Genomic DNA, 15,749 nt, shown 5'->3' on the forward strand with positions numbered 1-15,749 from the left:
GAGGATGTGGCTCAGTGGTTAAGAGCCCCTGGGTTCAATCCCCAGTACCAAAACAAGCAAACAAAAACAATCTGCCCTCTGTCTCTAACCTTTTACCCATCTTTAAGCCTCAGCTTCAAGCTGAAAAGGAAACTTTGGCACTTTGGTCGCTGTCTAAAGATCAACATATCATCATGAGGTTTTTCACTTAAAGTGGAAGAAGTGACTTGCAAATTTGGTGAGTAACTAGTTTTGTGTCATTCTTTGGTGTGGTGTATTCTAAATGTTACTATTTCTGTCTTAGGTGATCTATCTAAAGAAGACACCTGAAGAAGCCTACAGAGCACTGCTGTCTGGCTCAAATCCCCCCTATCTTCCATTCAGGTATGACCGCTCACAAGACTTGCCTAGACCTGACTAGAGAGCCGGCTGCTTTACAGTTGGGTTGTGGTGCTTTTAAATTGTCTAAGACTGACCAGGATGCTGTATGGAATGAAATGAGGTTGATGGCTGTTTTTTTTCCCCCTTCTGAGGTCAGATGGTATTTTTATTATTTCTTTTTGCATAATTCCCACTCCCCTGTAAGAATAAAATGGCTTGTTCCTTTTAGGAGTTTATCTTTTATTTTTATTTATTTTTTCCTAGAATGCTCTCTATATTCTGACAGTTTTCTTGAAGCACAAAGAGGGCCTAACTTAGGAACTAATAACCATGTCGAGCTTTGTTTGCTTTTAATAATCTACATCATTGATTCCTCCATTCTTTAATTCCATGAGCATCGATTGAGCTGTGACTCGTGTCAGGTCCTGAGGATATGGAACAAGGACCTTCCAGGAGCACAGGTTTAGTGGGGACCCTAGATGCCCTGTTTAGTACACACCTGGAGTTTACATCCTCCGGAAGTGTGTCTCTTGTTACAGTGCTGGAAAAGAAAGTTATGTAAGTGTCACCTGAAGAAAATTAAAAAAAAATTTAGGGTAAACTTGAACTTGCTTAAAAAGTAGAAGGGGACTGTGGGTATAGCTCAGTGGTAGACCTTGGCTCCCCAGGTCCTGGGTTGAATCTCTAGCATTGATTTAAAAAAAAAAAACCCAAACCCAAATTTAACCAAAATACTATACCAAAACAGTAATCTCTGATAGAACTGTGAATTTTAAAAATAATTTTCCCTTTTTGCTTATTTGTGTATTGAAACCTATAAGCATATGTACTGCTTTTTATTGTTACTGTTATCATAAGGAGCTATATTTGGGTACCCCAGGGGCCTCTGTGCTGTCTTCCCACTCTGCTGCACATTCAGTGGGTTCTTGGCAAAGGTCTGAGAGAATAAGACACAATCCTTTAAGACCCAAGAGATTCCCACCTGTTTCTGAGACCACAGGAGAGAGAGGGTCACAGTTGGGTATGAAGGCAGGGAGGAGGCACCTGGGAGGCAGCCGTAGAGTGCTGTAGGGAGGTCAAGGATGGGGTGCTGATAGGAGCACACCCTCCAGCCTTTGGAAGAATGAGCCCTTAGCCATTGAAGGGAGTCAGGGTCACTCCAGGTGAATTGGGCTGGCATGAACAAATCCTACAGGCATAGAAAGTACTTTTTTCTTGGGGTTCAGTGACGGCTCCTCTGCCCCGGCTCCCATGAGGGAGGCAAGAGAGGCTGGCAAAAGAAAGAGCATACCTGAAACCCTATTTATTGAGGGGAAGACACTCAAGAAAGTTCCACCCAAATGAAGCAAGGGATTGGGCTTCAGGACAGTGTAGCTCAGTCCCATTGGGGGACACCCACTCCCAGAGCTGTAATTCCTTGCCTAGTGAAGGTGAGGTCCACCTGCTTTCAGGCTGCAAGCGGAAGCCAATTCCACACCTCCATCACCCAAGGCTAAGGGTACCATGCTCAGCTCCTGTTCATGGCAACTCCCGACAGAAGGGCAGAGAAACCGTGATGGCTTATGTATAGGAGAGTGTTAATTAAACTTAGAGGATTTTTTTCCCCTCCTGTCATTTGAAAGCACTTTGTGAAATACAGTTCTATTATGTCAGAAAAGAAAACAATGATAATACTAATAATTCTACTTCAGTTCTAAGCAAAGTAGTTAAGAATATATGCTTTGGAGGTAGGGATGCTGGGTTTGAAGCTTCAGTTTACTTCTCATTATTTATAGTAAGTGTAAGTGGCTTGGGCAAATTGTCTTCTCTGAGACTTAGTTTCCTGATCTGTAAAATGACTACCGGGCTATTCTAGGATTAAATGAGCTAATGCATTTATCCCTATGCCTAGTGTAATACTCTTTGTGTGTGTGTGTGTGGGGGGGGTACTGGAGACTGAACCCAGGATATTTTATTTTACCACTGAACTACACCCCCAGTCCTCTTTATTTTTCATTTTGAGACAGGATCTTGCTAAGTTGCTGAGGCTGGCCTTAGTCTTATGATCCTCCTGTCTCAGCCTCCCAAGTCACTGTGATTACAGGCACCACACCTTGCTATTGCTTAAAATTGTTTAAAAAGGGATCTGAAGGCTTTTGAAGGTGTGGTTGGTATGTTCAGATGCACTATTTACTGCAATGCCTATGTACCCATTTTGATATAATTTTAGAGTCTTTTGATAAAGGCTATCATCAATATAAACAATGCTCTTCTTCAAGATTTATTTATTTCTCAGACATTTATTTGAGTAGTCACTTCTGTAAAGCCTTTCCTCATTTATCTGAAGAAGCTTGGCCAGTCCTTTACCTATAATTCCCTTTTATGTTTTATGTATTACAATACTACACATAACATTAAAGCCTACATTCTGTACCATAATTATTTGTTTGCATGGCTGACTCTTCTCTCAATAGCTGGATTTGAGTTCTTTTCCATTTGTATCCAAAGAGAATAAAATAAGTACATTACTCCTTCTATGCCAGTCACTGTGATACTCCTATGGATCTAAAGATGATTAGGACACCTAGATACTTACTGCAGGGGAAGTCTGTATAGTTTGTAGAAAGTACGAGTATGCAAAACAATTACAGGGTTTTACTAGGGTTAGGAGATAGGTGTGATGGGTATACTGAAAAGTAAGGTGTAACTTTGGATCTGGGGGTTAGGACCCACAGAACACTTTCATGGAAATAAGCATAACCATTGGGTGCTATAACTTTTTGTTCAAGTGGCATATGCTTTGCATAACCATCCAAGTGCTGATTTTGGGTGCTATAACTTTTTGTTCATAGGCATAATTTTTTTGTGGCATAGGCTTTTGAAAAATTAACGGTACACTAGATAGGATAGTAATAATGTGGTGCTTGTAGTATAGGTCCATTTTTATAACCAAAAAGATGACCTGATTTTTTTTCTATTTGGGTTTATATTTAAAATTTTTAAATTATAGCCTTCTATTAACCTAGTTAAAAATTCACTAGAAATGAGACAGATTTAGAAAAAGATTTGTGTAGCTTTACTGACTTCTTGATTAAATTAAGTACAGTTGACTGTAGCAATAGTTGAATTCCTGTCTCGTTGGGACACTCAGGAGTGTTGCAATGTTACCGTTTGCCAGTCAGTCTTAGGGTGTTCCACTGAATTGTAAGGTGTTTGTGTCAAACTGTGCTTTTCTTTTGTAGTAAGAACAGCCAATGTGTTTATCAAGAGTGACTCTAGCTGAAAACTAGAGGGAGAGGGTATTTCCATCTCCTTGAATTCTTTTTTGTCTGCCCATCTCAGTGTGGGCTTGGCAGCCAGCCTTCAAGGAAACAAGGGGCCTTTCAGTTCTGGGGGCAGAGTCAGCAGAGTTTAAATTGGCAAGTCTGGGATGAGTCTTTTAGAGGTTCCCTCCCTTCCGTATACTACCAGACTTAGTGTATACGATTGCCTGAACATTCTGTGAGGTCGTATTAATTGCTTCTTGTCTAAAGTTCCACAAGACCACTGGCCCCTAGTGGAGTCCCACCTTTTTTTTATGGAGGTAATGGTGATGGCTTTCAGGTGTAGGCTCTTGGGCATTCATACAACAATGCTTATGGGAGTTTCAAGTTTCACAAAACATTGAAAGTTAACTAATCTTAAGTTGCACAACTCTTCTTTGAGGTAAATATATTTTTCTGTGTTAAAATTCATTTGATACCAACTTCTTGGTTTATCGGTTTGTATGTATCAGCTTGGCAAGTTTTTTGGTGTTGGTGATGATTCCTAAACCTGCAAAATACCACAAATTTTCTATGGCATACAGACTCAAAGGGGAATAAAATTATGCTAACAATAAATTATGTCCAGGGACCCAGTTTTGAAGACATATCTAGAAAGAATGGCATGAAAAGTAATGATGAGGTGTGGAGGTGATGGAGGTGACGAAGGTGTCAGAGGTAGGGTGTTGTGCTAATGTCTAGTGGAATAAAGCTGGTTGAAGTAGGATGGCCTAACTCTAGTCATTAGTTTTTCTTTTTTTTGTAATTTTGTGCAGCTTTTTAAATTTTTTTAGCTTGAAGAAGAGAATAGAATGTATAGTTCAGTTTTTCCCAAAGATATGTTGGTTCTCAAGTTGGTTCTACAGATTTGACACACTCTAAGGCATTTTTCCTGATCCACGTTTGTGCACACGGGGGAAGCTATAAAAACTATTGATGCCAGGGTTCCACCCCTAGAAATTCTAATGCAGTTGACCTGGGGTGAAGTCTGGGTATTAGAGTTTTTAAAAAGTACCTATGTGTGAATATGCGGCTGATGTGGAAAACTGGTCTTTAAGATACACCATGGCCCAAACAAAACAAAACAAAAAAACAAATTCAATGATCCAATAAGTTTATTTATTTATTTATTTTTTTAGAGAAAGTGAGAGAGGAGAGAGAGGAGAGAGAGAGAGAGAAAATTTTTTAATATTTATTTTTTAGTTATTGGCGGATACAACATCTTTGTTTTGTATGTGGTGCTGAGGATAGAACCCGCACGCATGCCAGGCAATCACGCTACCGCTTGAGCCACATCCCCAGCCCGATCCAATAAGTTTAGACTGCTCCATCTTGGAGATTTATAAAGTACGCTCCCATTTTAAAGATTCTGACTGGTTCTGAGTAATGAAGTAATCTTTTTATTTAACCCACAGCTTTCCAAAGTACTGATTCCTCCCACCCCTGTGCCCATTTCTATGAACATCTGGCAGAGCTACAGATTTGAAACACTCTGAGGCATTTTTCCTGATCCACGTTTGTGTGGAACAAAAAAACTATCTCTTGGGATCAGATCTTGGAAATAGGTGGCTTATCCCAAATAGTGGTATTTCATCTAAGGTGAACAGGAATATTTAAGTTTTCTCTCAAAGCAGATGTGAGGCCACACCATCTTCCTTCACCTGAGGATCCACAAACCTCCCACTGGCAATCCTTTAATGACATTTATCATTAAAATGGACTCATGCTGTTTGTGTTAAGGGAGGTGTTTGTTGTGTTTGGGGGATGACTCCTAGTGATACCACAGTTGCTGAGCTATGTAACTGAGTCTTAATGGGAAATCTCAAAAGCAATTATTCTAGATCTTCTGGGCATGCCAGCACTTGCAGGTCTTTTAACAAAGGCTCAAAAGGGTCAAACACTTAAAACTTGGCATGAGGCTGCTTTCTATCTTCTAAAGAAAAGTAAACATGTGCTGGTGTTATTTGTAATTATAAAATATGTCTCTTCACATAAAATATTGAACCAGATATTTCTTAGTTCAAATATAGCATTGTGATTTTTTGTCAAAATGTGTTTAGTAATTGACTTTGTACTTTGAAGGATAAATTTTCCTTACCATGTTTTCTTTGAATTTAAAAAATGTGGAAATTTTTTTTATTGGTTATTCAAAACATTACAAAGATTGCAGAATCACATCGGAAATTTTTAAAAGATATTTCTTTAATTCTCAACTACTTTGCTACTTCTCAGTACTAATATTTGGGGTCAGTTCTGCCCCATGGGTCTTATCTTCAACTCTTTTTGTTTTTTATTTTAAGACAGGGTTTCACTAAGTTGCTTAGGGCCTTGCTAAGTTGTAGAGGCTGGCCTTGAACTTGTGATTCTCCTGCCTTAGCCTCCCTGGTTGCTGGGATTATAGGCATACCGTATTTGGCAAACCTTTGATTTTGATGTGTGGTGTGATGGAAAAATTGACATTAGTTTTGAATAGTGAGGGTGTGCCAGTTTCCTGAGTGTTGAAAATAGATGGCTTATTCAGTCCAAACTGTTGAATCTATTCTCAGTGGCTGGGGTTTATTTTGAGTAACTTGGATCACAGTAAAAAACAGATTCTTTATCAGATTTTTCTTGTTAAATTGGCAAATAAGCACCATTCTCCAGTGAAAACAGAAACAATTGTCAGGTTTTCTGTGACCCATTAAATACACATGTAGGTGAGTTACATCCATTCTTTTTTTTTTTTTTTTTTTTGTCACCTGGAACAAGACAATGTAATGTGTCAGTGATTTGCACTGTAAGAATTGTCTCAAAGTCCTTTTTCAGTTATTCCTGAAAGCTTAGTGTTACCAAAGTTTCTGCAGTAGGATTAGTGCAGTTAGGGTTTTGGATACTTTATGTTATATTTCCATTGCCAATCTTAGTTGATAAAGAGTTTTGAACATGATTGCAAATGTTTACCTTTATGACAATTTAAAGACAATTTGTCATTATTTTTATTTTTAAAGAAAAACTAATGCAGTTAAATAGGTGTCAGTCAGATATTGATCGAAGGCTCAGAGTACATCTTTTGGTCTGTTTTTTTTTTTTTATGGTTTTATTGCTAGTTCTACACAGATTCTATCCTGCTGAGTTTATGTGACCTTTTAAAGTCACGATTTAGAATTGAATTTTCACCTGTTTCTTTAGAAAAGTGGTTAACGTATAGCCTGAGGTTAAATATGAGAAGCAGGAAATTCTGTAACCTTTTTTTTTTTTTTGTTAGGTACTGGTTATGGTCAGCGTTTGGCCCTGCACTATGCAACCATTTGGTTTTGTTCTTTCCACTAGTTCTTATAAAAATACATTTTCATCTTATAGACCTAAAAGTTATAAACATTCAACTCTTTTTCTTGTGGCTAGTACATGCATACAAGGGATTTGTACAGAGGCTGGAAATTGGGGTTATTTTAGACAGTTGTGTCACTTGGGGGGCATTGTCTAGTTCTAATATAATTTCAGGTAGTGTAGGGCTGACTGAACTGTCTAGTGTGATAGCTACTAGCTAACATGCTATTGAGCACCTGAAATCTGTCAAGTCCAACCTGAGATGGATTATAAATACTAAGTATAAATTGGGTTTCAAAGATTTAGTTTAAAAGAAGAATGTAAAAATACTTAAAATTATGTTGATTACATGTTTAAATGATAATATTCTGGGTATATTGGTTTAAACAAAATATATTATTAAAATGAATTATTTCTTTTTATTTTATTTTAGTATGGCTTTGAAAAAATTATAATTGTATGCGGTTTTCTTTTGTGACTGGCATTATATTTCTATTGGATAGCAATGATTTAGAGCATGTTTTGTTACTTTACGTAGTTTATAGTTAAAAATTTTTTAGCAGTGGCACATACTTGTAATCTTAGCTACTTGGGAGGCTAAGTCAGGAGGATTGCCAGGCTGAGGTTAGCCTGGGCTACCTGGTGAGACCTTGTCTCAGGGAAAAACATAGAAAGGGCTGGGTGTAGTTCAGTGGTAGTGTACCCTTAGGTTCAACCCCTAGTATCAGAAAAAATTTTTTTTTGAAAAATAATTTTTACTTTTAAAGATCAATAGTTCTCAGCCACTAGAGGTGTTCAGCAAAGATAAATGAACTCCTGGTAATGATCATTTATTCATTTCTTTATTCATTCATCAGCAACTACAACATATTAATGCACCCAACACTGTATTATTCTCTGGGCACACAGACATAAAGAACACACATGTTCTATCTTCAGAAATTCACAATCTCGGGGTGAGTGTGAGGATGGGATTCAGTTCAGTGCTTTACAGGGTTCTGAGATGACTTTTGAGATCTTTTTCAACCCATTGCTCTGCAAATATTTGCATATCTCCTAGTTACTTGTTATTCTGAGAATTTATGAAGACTCATGACCCAAGACATTTAGGTCATAGTCATTCCCAGTATTTGTTAGTCCATTTACCATCTTTTTTTTTTTTTTTTTTTTATTCTATAGTGTAGTCTCCACCCTGTTGATACTGTGCCTTTTCTCCATTCTTCATTTCAAACAACTTCATTACCAGAAATTTTTTCTTATTGTGTAGTGTAAATATGTTCTTTCATCTCTGGTTTTATCTCCCCATTATAAACATTTACAAGGTTGCTTCATTATGAGTGATTTCTTAGATTCTTAGATTATAAGCGGAGGTATATTGGTAAAGCAGCTCAGTGAGTATAAAATGTTTGCTGGTTCTTGTGGTGCAAATATTACTATGACTGCTGACTTGGGCTCAGAAAGTTTCTATTTAACAACTGACTCTGAGAAGGCTATACAAGACAGTTCTAGGGCACCAGTGAATCAAGCCCTTTTGTTTAGTATATCACTGTGGTTGTTGATTTTAGGTTTTTTAAATTTAATTTTTCTTTTGCTTTTCTGCAAAGTAAATGCTAAAACATAAACAAATGAAAGATCCAGTTGCTGCTTCTGTTCAAATATTCATTGATTTATTTTCATATTCAACAAGTATTTATTACACTTATTATAGTTCTAGGGATTTTTATAATTGTTTAATCGTGGCTATGTGGTTTAGTTCACTGTTTTGCCAGAAGTCACATTTAGAAAGGTAGAATTGTTGGAATAGGTGAAGGTTAGATGGTTAAGCACGAGGCTGAGCTAAATTTGCATCTGGATGTCTCTGGACAGTGGTTGACTGTAACATTAGTCTTCTGTATTGGGTTTAGAGACACATGATTTATTCTTCAGCTGAGATGAATGATAGAAGCCTTGGATGTTTAGGTATTACCATATCTCCTGAATGAAGAGTAGCCTTGTGTTGATAAGAGTTTAACAGAGTAATGCAATACATGGTCAAACCATCATGACAAATAAGGGAAAGAGTTGTAGTTTTCCTGAGCCACAGGGGTGTGCATGCTTTCCTCTGTTTTATGGGGAGGTGGAAAAATACATGAGCTCTCATTCTTCTTAATAAATATTTGGTTCAACAAATATGAATGAATGAGTGTATATATGCATGCATGCATGAATGAAAAAGCAGACCAATAGTTAAATAAACAGTTGGGAACTATAACTGCCAAACAAACAAACAAACAAACAAACAAACAAAAAACAAACCTGTGAGAGTTGAAACTGTTTGGCACATTGGTACAGTGGTTTAAATCCTCAAAGCTCTTTCTGCCTCTCTGAAGCATGGGTTATTTATAAAGCCAGTGTGTTTAACACCACCTGACAAAGGAAGAGCAAACTACCTGGAGCATCACTGCTTTTAACTTTCTTTAATTAAATACTCTTTGGCAGAGAGAACAGAAGTAAATGACTTTAAATAGACAGAGGGATTTAAATGCAAGGAAAGTTGTTCTTGCTACTGAGAATTAAGGCATTAGGCTACTTAAGTTAACAAAGTAATCATGAAATATTATAGAAAATTTTCTTGGGATGAGTCCTCAAGCTCCTTTACTTAATTTAAACATTTATTTATAGACATTTACTGGCTATTTTGTGCCAGGTACTGAGGGATCAGTGGTGAATGATAAACATGTAGATCTTACTTTCTCTGAAACTATCATAGAGCTAGAGGCAGAGAATCAAAATTAGTACACCAGGATATAATTTCAAATTGAGGTTAAAGCCAAAGGAAAAAAAAAATCTGGGAGACCTGATCTAGTCAGGATGGGGCTGGAGGGTCCTCCCTAAGCTTGGTGAAGTTTGAGATGTGAAGGGTGGGGAAGGCAACCTAGGTGCCTAAGGGAGAGTCAGGAAGAACATGTGACTAGCAGAGGCAAAGGTCCTGTGGGAGAGCCAAGTGCTCAGAGCTTAGGGAGGTTCTCTGAGATTGGGACCAGAGAATTAGGTAAGCAGGAAGGAGGAAGCATGGGAGGCAGGCAGGACCAGCCACAGGGCCTTTCATCCCTGTTGAGGATTTGAACTTTACCTTGAAAGCATTGGGAACTTAGTCAAGAGTTATAGGTGAAGGGTGACCAGATCAGATTTGCTTCTTAAAAATACCACTCTGGTTCCAATGAAGAAAACTGACTAAAGATAGAGAGTAGATATAGAAAGACAGTGGCAGTGGAGTTGGAGGGTAAAATGCATTAAAAGGTACATAGGAGGGAAAAGCACAGGAAGGATAGGACAAGGGGAAGAGAGAAATGGAGAGGCTTCTGGAAGGGCTTCCAGCCTGGATGACTGTGGAAGCCGTATCATTTATGTAGACCAAGAGGGCTAGAGGGCCAGATAGTTGTTACTGTTGGTTTCTGGGGAGGAGGAGGGATTTGAGAGATATTTCCTACACAATGAGTTTTAGGCACCCAAATGGAAATGTCACATAGGTGATTATTGGCTATACTATTTTGGAGTTCTAAGAAGGAGTTTGTGATCAAAACTACTGTAAGATTTCATCTCACTCCAGTCAGAATGGCAATTATCAAGAATACAAGCAACAATAAATATTGGTGAGGATGTGGGGGGAAAGGCACACTCATACATTGCTGGTGGCACTGCAAATTGGCGCAACCGCTCTGGAAAGCAGTATGGAGATTCCTTAGAAAAGTGGGAATGGAACCACCATTTGACCCAGGTATCCCACTCCTCCGTCTATACCCCAAAGATGTAAAATCAGCATACTATAGTAACACAGCCACATTAATGTTTATAGCAGCTCAATTCACAATAGCTAAACTGTGGAACCAACCTAGATGCCCTTCAATAGATGGATGGATAAAAAAAGTGATCTATCTATCTATTTTTTCTATCTATCTATACACACACACACACACACACACACACACACACACGAATATTACTCAGCATTAACAGAGAATAAAATTATGGCATTTACAGGTAAATGGATGGAGTTGGAGAATATCATGCTAAGCAAAGTAAGCCGATTCCAAAAAAGCAAAGGGGGTAGGAAAGATAGGTACATGTAATGATTGCACAAATGGTACCATTCTACAGCATATACAACCAGAGAAATGAAAAATTGTGCTCCCTTTGTGTACAATGATACAAAATGCATTCTGCCATCATGTTTAACTAATTAGAAAAAATAAAATGTTAAAATAAGGAGTTTGTGCTAGAGAGATGTATTTGAGTGCTTTATTCTGACTTCTAGAAGAACCCTGTCCTGTTAGTTACCCAGCCTTTGAGAATTATCTGGTATTAATTGTGTTAGTTCTGTTTTTTTTCCCCATTGTCAGCTTGGTATTCAGTTTTCTTGGCCTTCAACTTTATTTACCACTTATTCATCTGATCCCCAGCTTTCAAAACTCTCTCTCTCTTTTTCCTTATTCTCCCTGTCCACATTGGATTGATTACACTAGGGTTGAAAAAGTGTTTTGAAAGAGTTTCTGGGTTGGTGGTAGATTCCTGGGCTTAATTTTCCTCCTTGACTTTCTGCCCTGGGCCCCAGGGAATGTATAACATGTTTTTGTGTCCTTTCACTGTATATTTACTCTCTTGTGTCTGTAAATGAGCCAGATGTTACTAATAAACCATTTCTCTCTTCCCTGGTGTGGGGGCAAGTTTGGAATCTGTTCCTTTATGTTGCTGTCATGATGTATCTAAATTAGCAGGCATCCTAGGTGCTCAAAAGAGATGTGTCATCTCCTTCCTTCAGTCAGGAGGATATTATTGAATTTCATGGCCTTCCTTCTTATATATTTCAGTTTGTAAACTTCTGTGTTTCCAGTTTGCTGAGACTGCTTTGTATCCTTATTCTGTCCCGTGGCATATGAACTCATCTCTCCCAGCTTTGCCTGTGTGCAGATTTGACCACTAAGTCATCAGAGTGCATGTTCTCTTTCTTTGAAAACAATTTTATTTTATTTATATTATTTATTTAGAGTCTTGCTGTGTTACCTAGGCTAGCCTTGAACTCTTGGGCTTAAGTGATCCTCCTGCTTTAGCCTCCTGAGTAGCTGGCTCTACAGGTGTGCACCACTGTGCCCAGCTCAGAGCTGTCTTTTCAGTCCTTGGTAACAGTTATGGCTATGATAGGACAAGAGATAGCAGGATAGTCTCAGCATAGTTTTCAAACATCCGGAGAGATAGGTCTATTTGTGAAATCATTTAGTCAGGGTTAGGGGTAGGAAGATATATTTAAAGGAATAGGAAGTACTTCCAATTCTTATAAATTTGTTTTTTACTCTTTTTGAATACAAAGGAATTTTCCTTGCTTTCCTGTGCTTTTCCCTCCTATGTACCTTTTAATGCATTTTACCCTCCAACTCCACTGCACTGGGTTCAATCCTCAGCACCACATAAAATAAATGAAGATATTGCATGTTCATCTACAACTAAATAAACATTTTAAAAAATCTAGAGACTAGTATCAACATTATAAAAAATATTATTTCTGCTCATTTCTTGCTGAAAAGTACAGTGGTTATCAGATCTGTCACTAGATCTTGTCATATATTAACTTAAAAAGTGTACTTTGAGGTATTATAAATTTTTTCTTTAATGTTTTGATAACCTTGTTTAAGTTGGTTTTTCTTTTTTTTTTTTTCTTCAATATTTATTTTTTAGTTTTCGGCGGACACAACATCTTTTGTTTGTGTGTGGTTCTGAGGATCGAACCCGGGCCGCACGCATTCCAGGCGAGCGTGCTACCGCTTGAGCCACATCCCTAGCCCCTAAATTGGTTTTTCATTAATATTATATATTTTATTTTATTCATTTGATAACATTAGATCATTAAAAAATGGGTCCATGGCACCTAGATTCTGGTCCTTGCCCCAAAGAGACAAGTATTTGCAAAGGAATGTGTAATTGTTTATAAAAACTAGTATTTTATCTTAGATCTCCAGCTTTTCCTTTATCTGGTATCAGTCATTAAAATTTGCTTCTTAGCAAGTGATTTATAGCTTTTAAAGATAGTTGAAAAGACATTTTATTTTCACTGAAATAAGTTCAGATGGTATTTAAAAACAATAACAAAACAACAAAACTCCTATTGAAATCAATTTAAATATCTGAACTGATCCTTCTATTTACATAGGTTACTTTTGAAGTTTCAGGATTTAAGCACCATTTCTGTGAACCTTGGCTAACTCACTAGATTTGTATCAGGCTATCAGGACCCGAAACTCAGTAAATTTCGGGTTACATTTTAATTCATGGCTTAGCAGCCACAGATTCTAGGCACGTTGGATGGCTAGTGATATAAAGCTTTGTTTTATGTTAATTATGTTGAAAGCCCTTAAAAATTGTGTTCTCCCATTGGACATCTCCTGGCTCTCTCCCAGGAGCTATCCTTATACTGGTGTTGCTTGGGTGGGACTTGACTTTGTCAGGGCAGGAGCCTGGCATGGGCTCCCTCCTTGGGTCAGCAGTGGGGGCTGGGCAGAGACCAAGAGACTTGAGGTCAAGTTTCTTGCCTCAGACACCTTGGAACATTGCTAGTGTTAAAGCTCCAGTGCCAGTTCTTGTTTAACTGACCTGAACTTGATACTTCAGTTTTATGTTGCCTGAAGTAGATATGCTGAGTTGCTCTAAAAACTTAAATAAAGCATGAAGCCCTCAATTTTTGGTGCAGTAGGTTCCCACTCTTTGGACGGAGCACCTCAGGGTGCATAAGTAGCCCTCATGGATCCCAGGAGGTTGTCTGTTGGGAAGTGTGACTGTATTTTCCTCAGCCCTCTCCTTGCTCCCTGTAGGGAGGAGAGATGGCTTTTAATTCATGAAAGTAACTACTAGGTTCTATTGACCTACATACAGTGTCCCCCTTACCTTTCTAATGCTGTGTTTATCACACTCCTGACAAGATTGGTCCCCTGCCAAAAGGCCTATTGTAATGATGAATGTTTTACTTAACCAAACAGCTCAATTCACTGTTAATAAGAGTGATAATAACATTCAAGTGTTTTCTTTGTGCCAGGCACATTTGAAGGACTTTACCTATTTTTTTTAAATGTAATCCAATATCAATCCTTATGAATGCTAGCTGCTGTCATTAACTTTGCTTCAACAGATGAAGAAACCAGGACTCTTAGAGGTAAAGTAACTTGCTCAAGTTTTTACCCAGAACATGGCAGAGTAGGAATTTGAACCAAAGCAGTCTGACTCTGGAGTTCAGACTTGAATCTCCTTTCTTATTAATTCTACTTGTTGAATTAGAGCAATTTCAGAAGTCCTTCATGAAGTTGCAGGAATAGTTAACCAGTAGGTTCTGACATGCTACATAAGTTTTGCCATATTGACAACATGAAGCTGAGCAAGCACATCTCAAACTGCCTTAGATATTTTACTTGAAAATTCTGAATGCAAGTTTTTAATGTTAAGTTTATTTATGTTTGTAGGGATGCTTCCTTTGGAAATTGCACTTACAATCTCACCATCCTCGACTGTTTACAGGGAATCAGAAAGGTAATAACAATTTTTTTTTTTTTCTGTAGTTGGTACAGTAGTTTAAGAAAACAGAAAGGGAATAATTCCAACACCTTTGTTTGCCATTGGAGAAGAGAGAGAGGAGTTAATGAGCTGAAGGGTTTTCGATTCCTGAATGATGATTGATTTGAAAAGTACAGCTGGCCCTCAGTATCTGTGGGTTCCTCCTCGATGATTCAGCCAACCTCAGATGGAAAATATTTGGGGAGTGTAAAAAAACCAGAACAAAAACAAAAAACCCGGCTTCTCCACTGAACATCTCCTCCTTGCCATTATTTCTTAAACAATACAATATTATCTAGCATTTACATTGTATTTGGTATTATAAGTCATTTAGAGATGATTTAAAGTACATGGGAGGATGCATGTAGGTTATATGCAAATACTGCACCATTTAATAATAGGGGATTTGAGCATTTGCAGAGTTTGGTATCTGTGAAGGATACTGGAACCAACCCCTTTGGATATGGAGGGAGACTGCACAGACAATAGGGTAACCTGGGTGGAGAGACACCTCTCTTTCTCATTTAAACTATTTGTGTTCTGGGCCAAATTGATCACTTCTACCTGAAGCTGTGCCAGTGACATTTCTTTGTTACCCACTGAGCTTCATTATCAAGCTAGATCTTGGTGAGGGAGAGAGAGGAAGTTATCTAAGCCACTGTTCTGTTAATTCACCCCTGCCCATGACTGACTGAGTCATAAACTCTGGGGGTGGGGCCCTTTGGTCTGTATTTGAACAGCCCCTCCAGATAATTTGATACACTCTGAAGTAAGTTAGTTGTGTTTTATATTTTTGGGATATTTTTAATTTATAATCTGAGAAGACATGCAAGCTATCCTGTGATTACTCTTAATGAGTTCTGAAAGTACACAATTCCATCTTGGACATAAAGTTGTTTATCAGTTTATCAGTCAGAAATGTATGTGTTATGTAACCCATTGGTTATATAGTGTCAGTATATATATAGTGTCAGTAGGATGCTAGCACAAGTTTCTTTTTTGTAATATAAAATTGGTTTTGATATGTTTGAATTGAGATAAACAGTATTATTATTATTCTGCTGCTTGTTTTATGTGTACTTGTTTCTGACTTTTATATTTTATTTATTTTTTTCTGTGGTGCTGGGCATCAAGTTCAGGGTCTTGTGCATGTTAAATTAGTGCTCCATGACTGAACTACCCTGTCTCCAGTCCTGATATTTTGTTTAAAAAATGATTTTAAAGCCTCTA

At 37.8% G+C, this 15,749-nt stretch overlaps 1 protein-coding gene across 3 annotated transcripts in view; it reads left to right on the forward strand.

Moving 5' to 3' along the window:
• Cdc14a (cell division cycle 14A) overlaps positions 1–15,749 on the forward strand; it is a 165,785-nt gene that overhangs the window by 62,067 nt on the left and 87,969 nt on the right. For all 3 annotated transcript variants that reach the window (XM_076861692.1, XM_076861689.1, XM_076861690.1), the window contains 2 exons: positions 284–363; positions 14,429–14,495. In XM_076861692.1, the coding sequence (XP_076717807.1) occupies positions 284–363; positions 14,429–14,495 (147 nt within the window). The remainder of the gene's footprint in view (positions 1–283; positions 364–14,428; positions 14,496–15,749) is intronic.

This window comes from Callospermophilus lateralis, chromosome 7 (genome assembly GCF_048772815.1).
Source record: "Callospermophilus lateralis isolate mCalLat2 chromosome 7, mCalLat2.hap1, whole genome shotgun sequence".
In the NCBI taxonomy this organism is placed as follows: Eukaryota; Metazoa; Chordata; class Mammalia; order Rodentia; family Sciuridae; genus Callospermophilus; species Callospermophilus lateralis.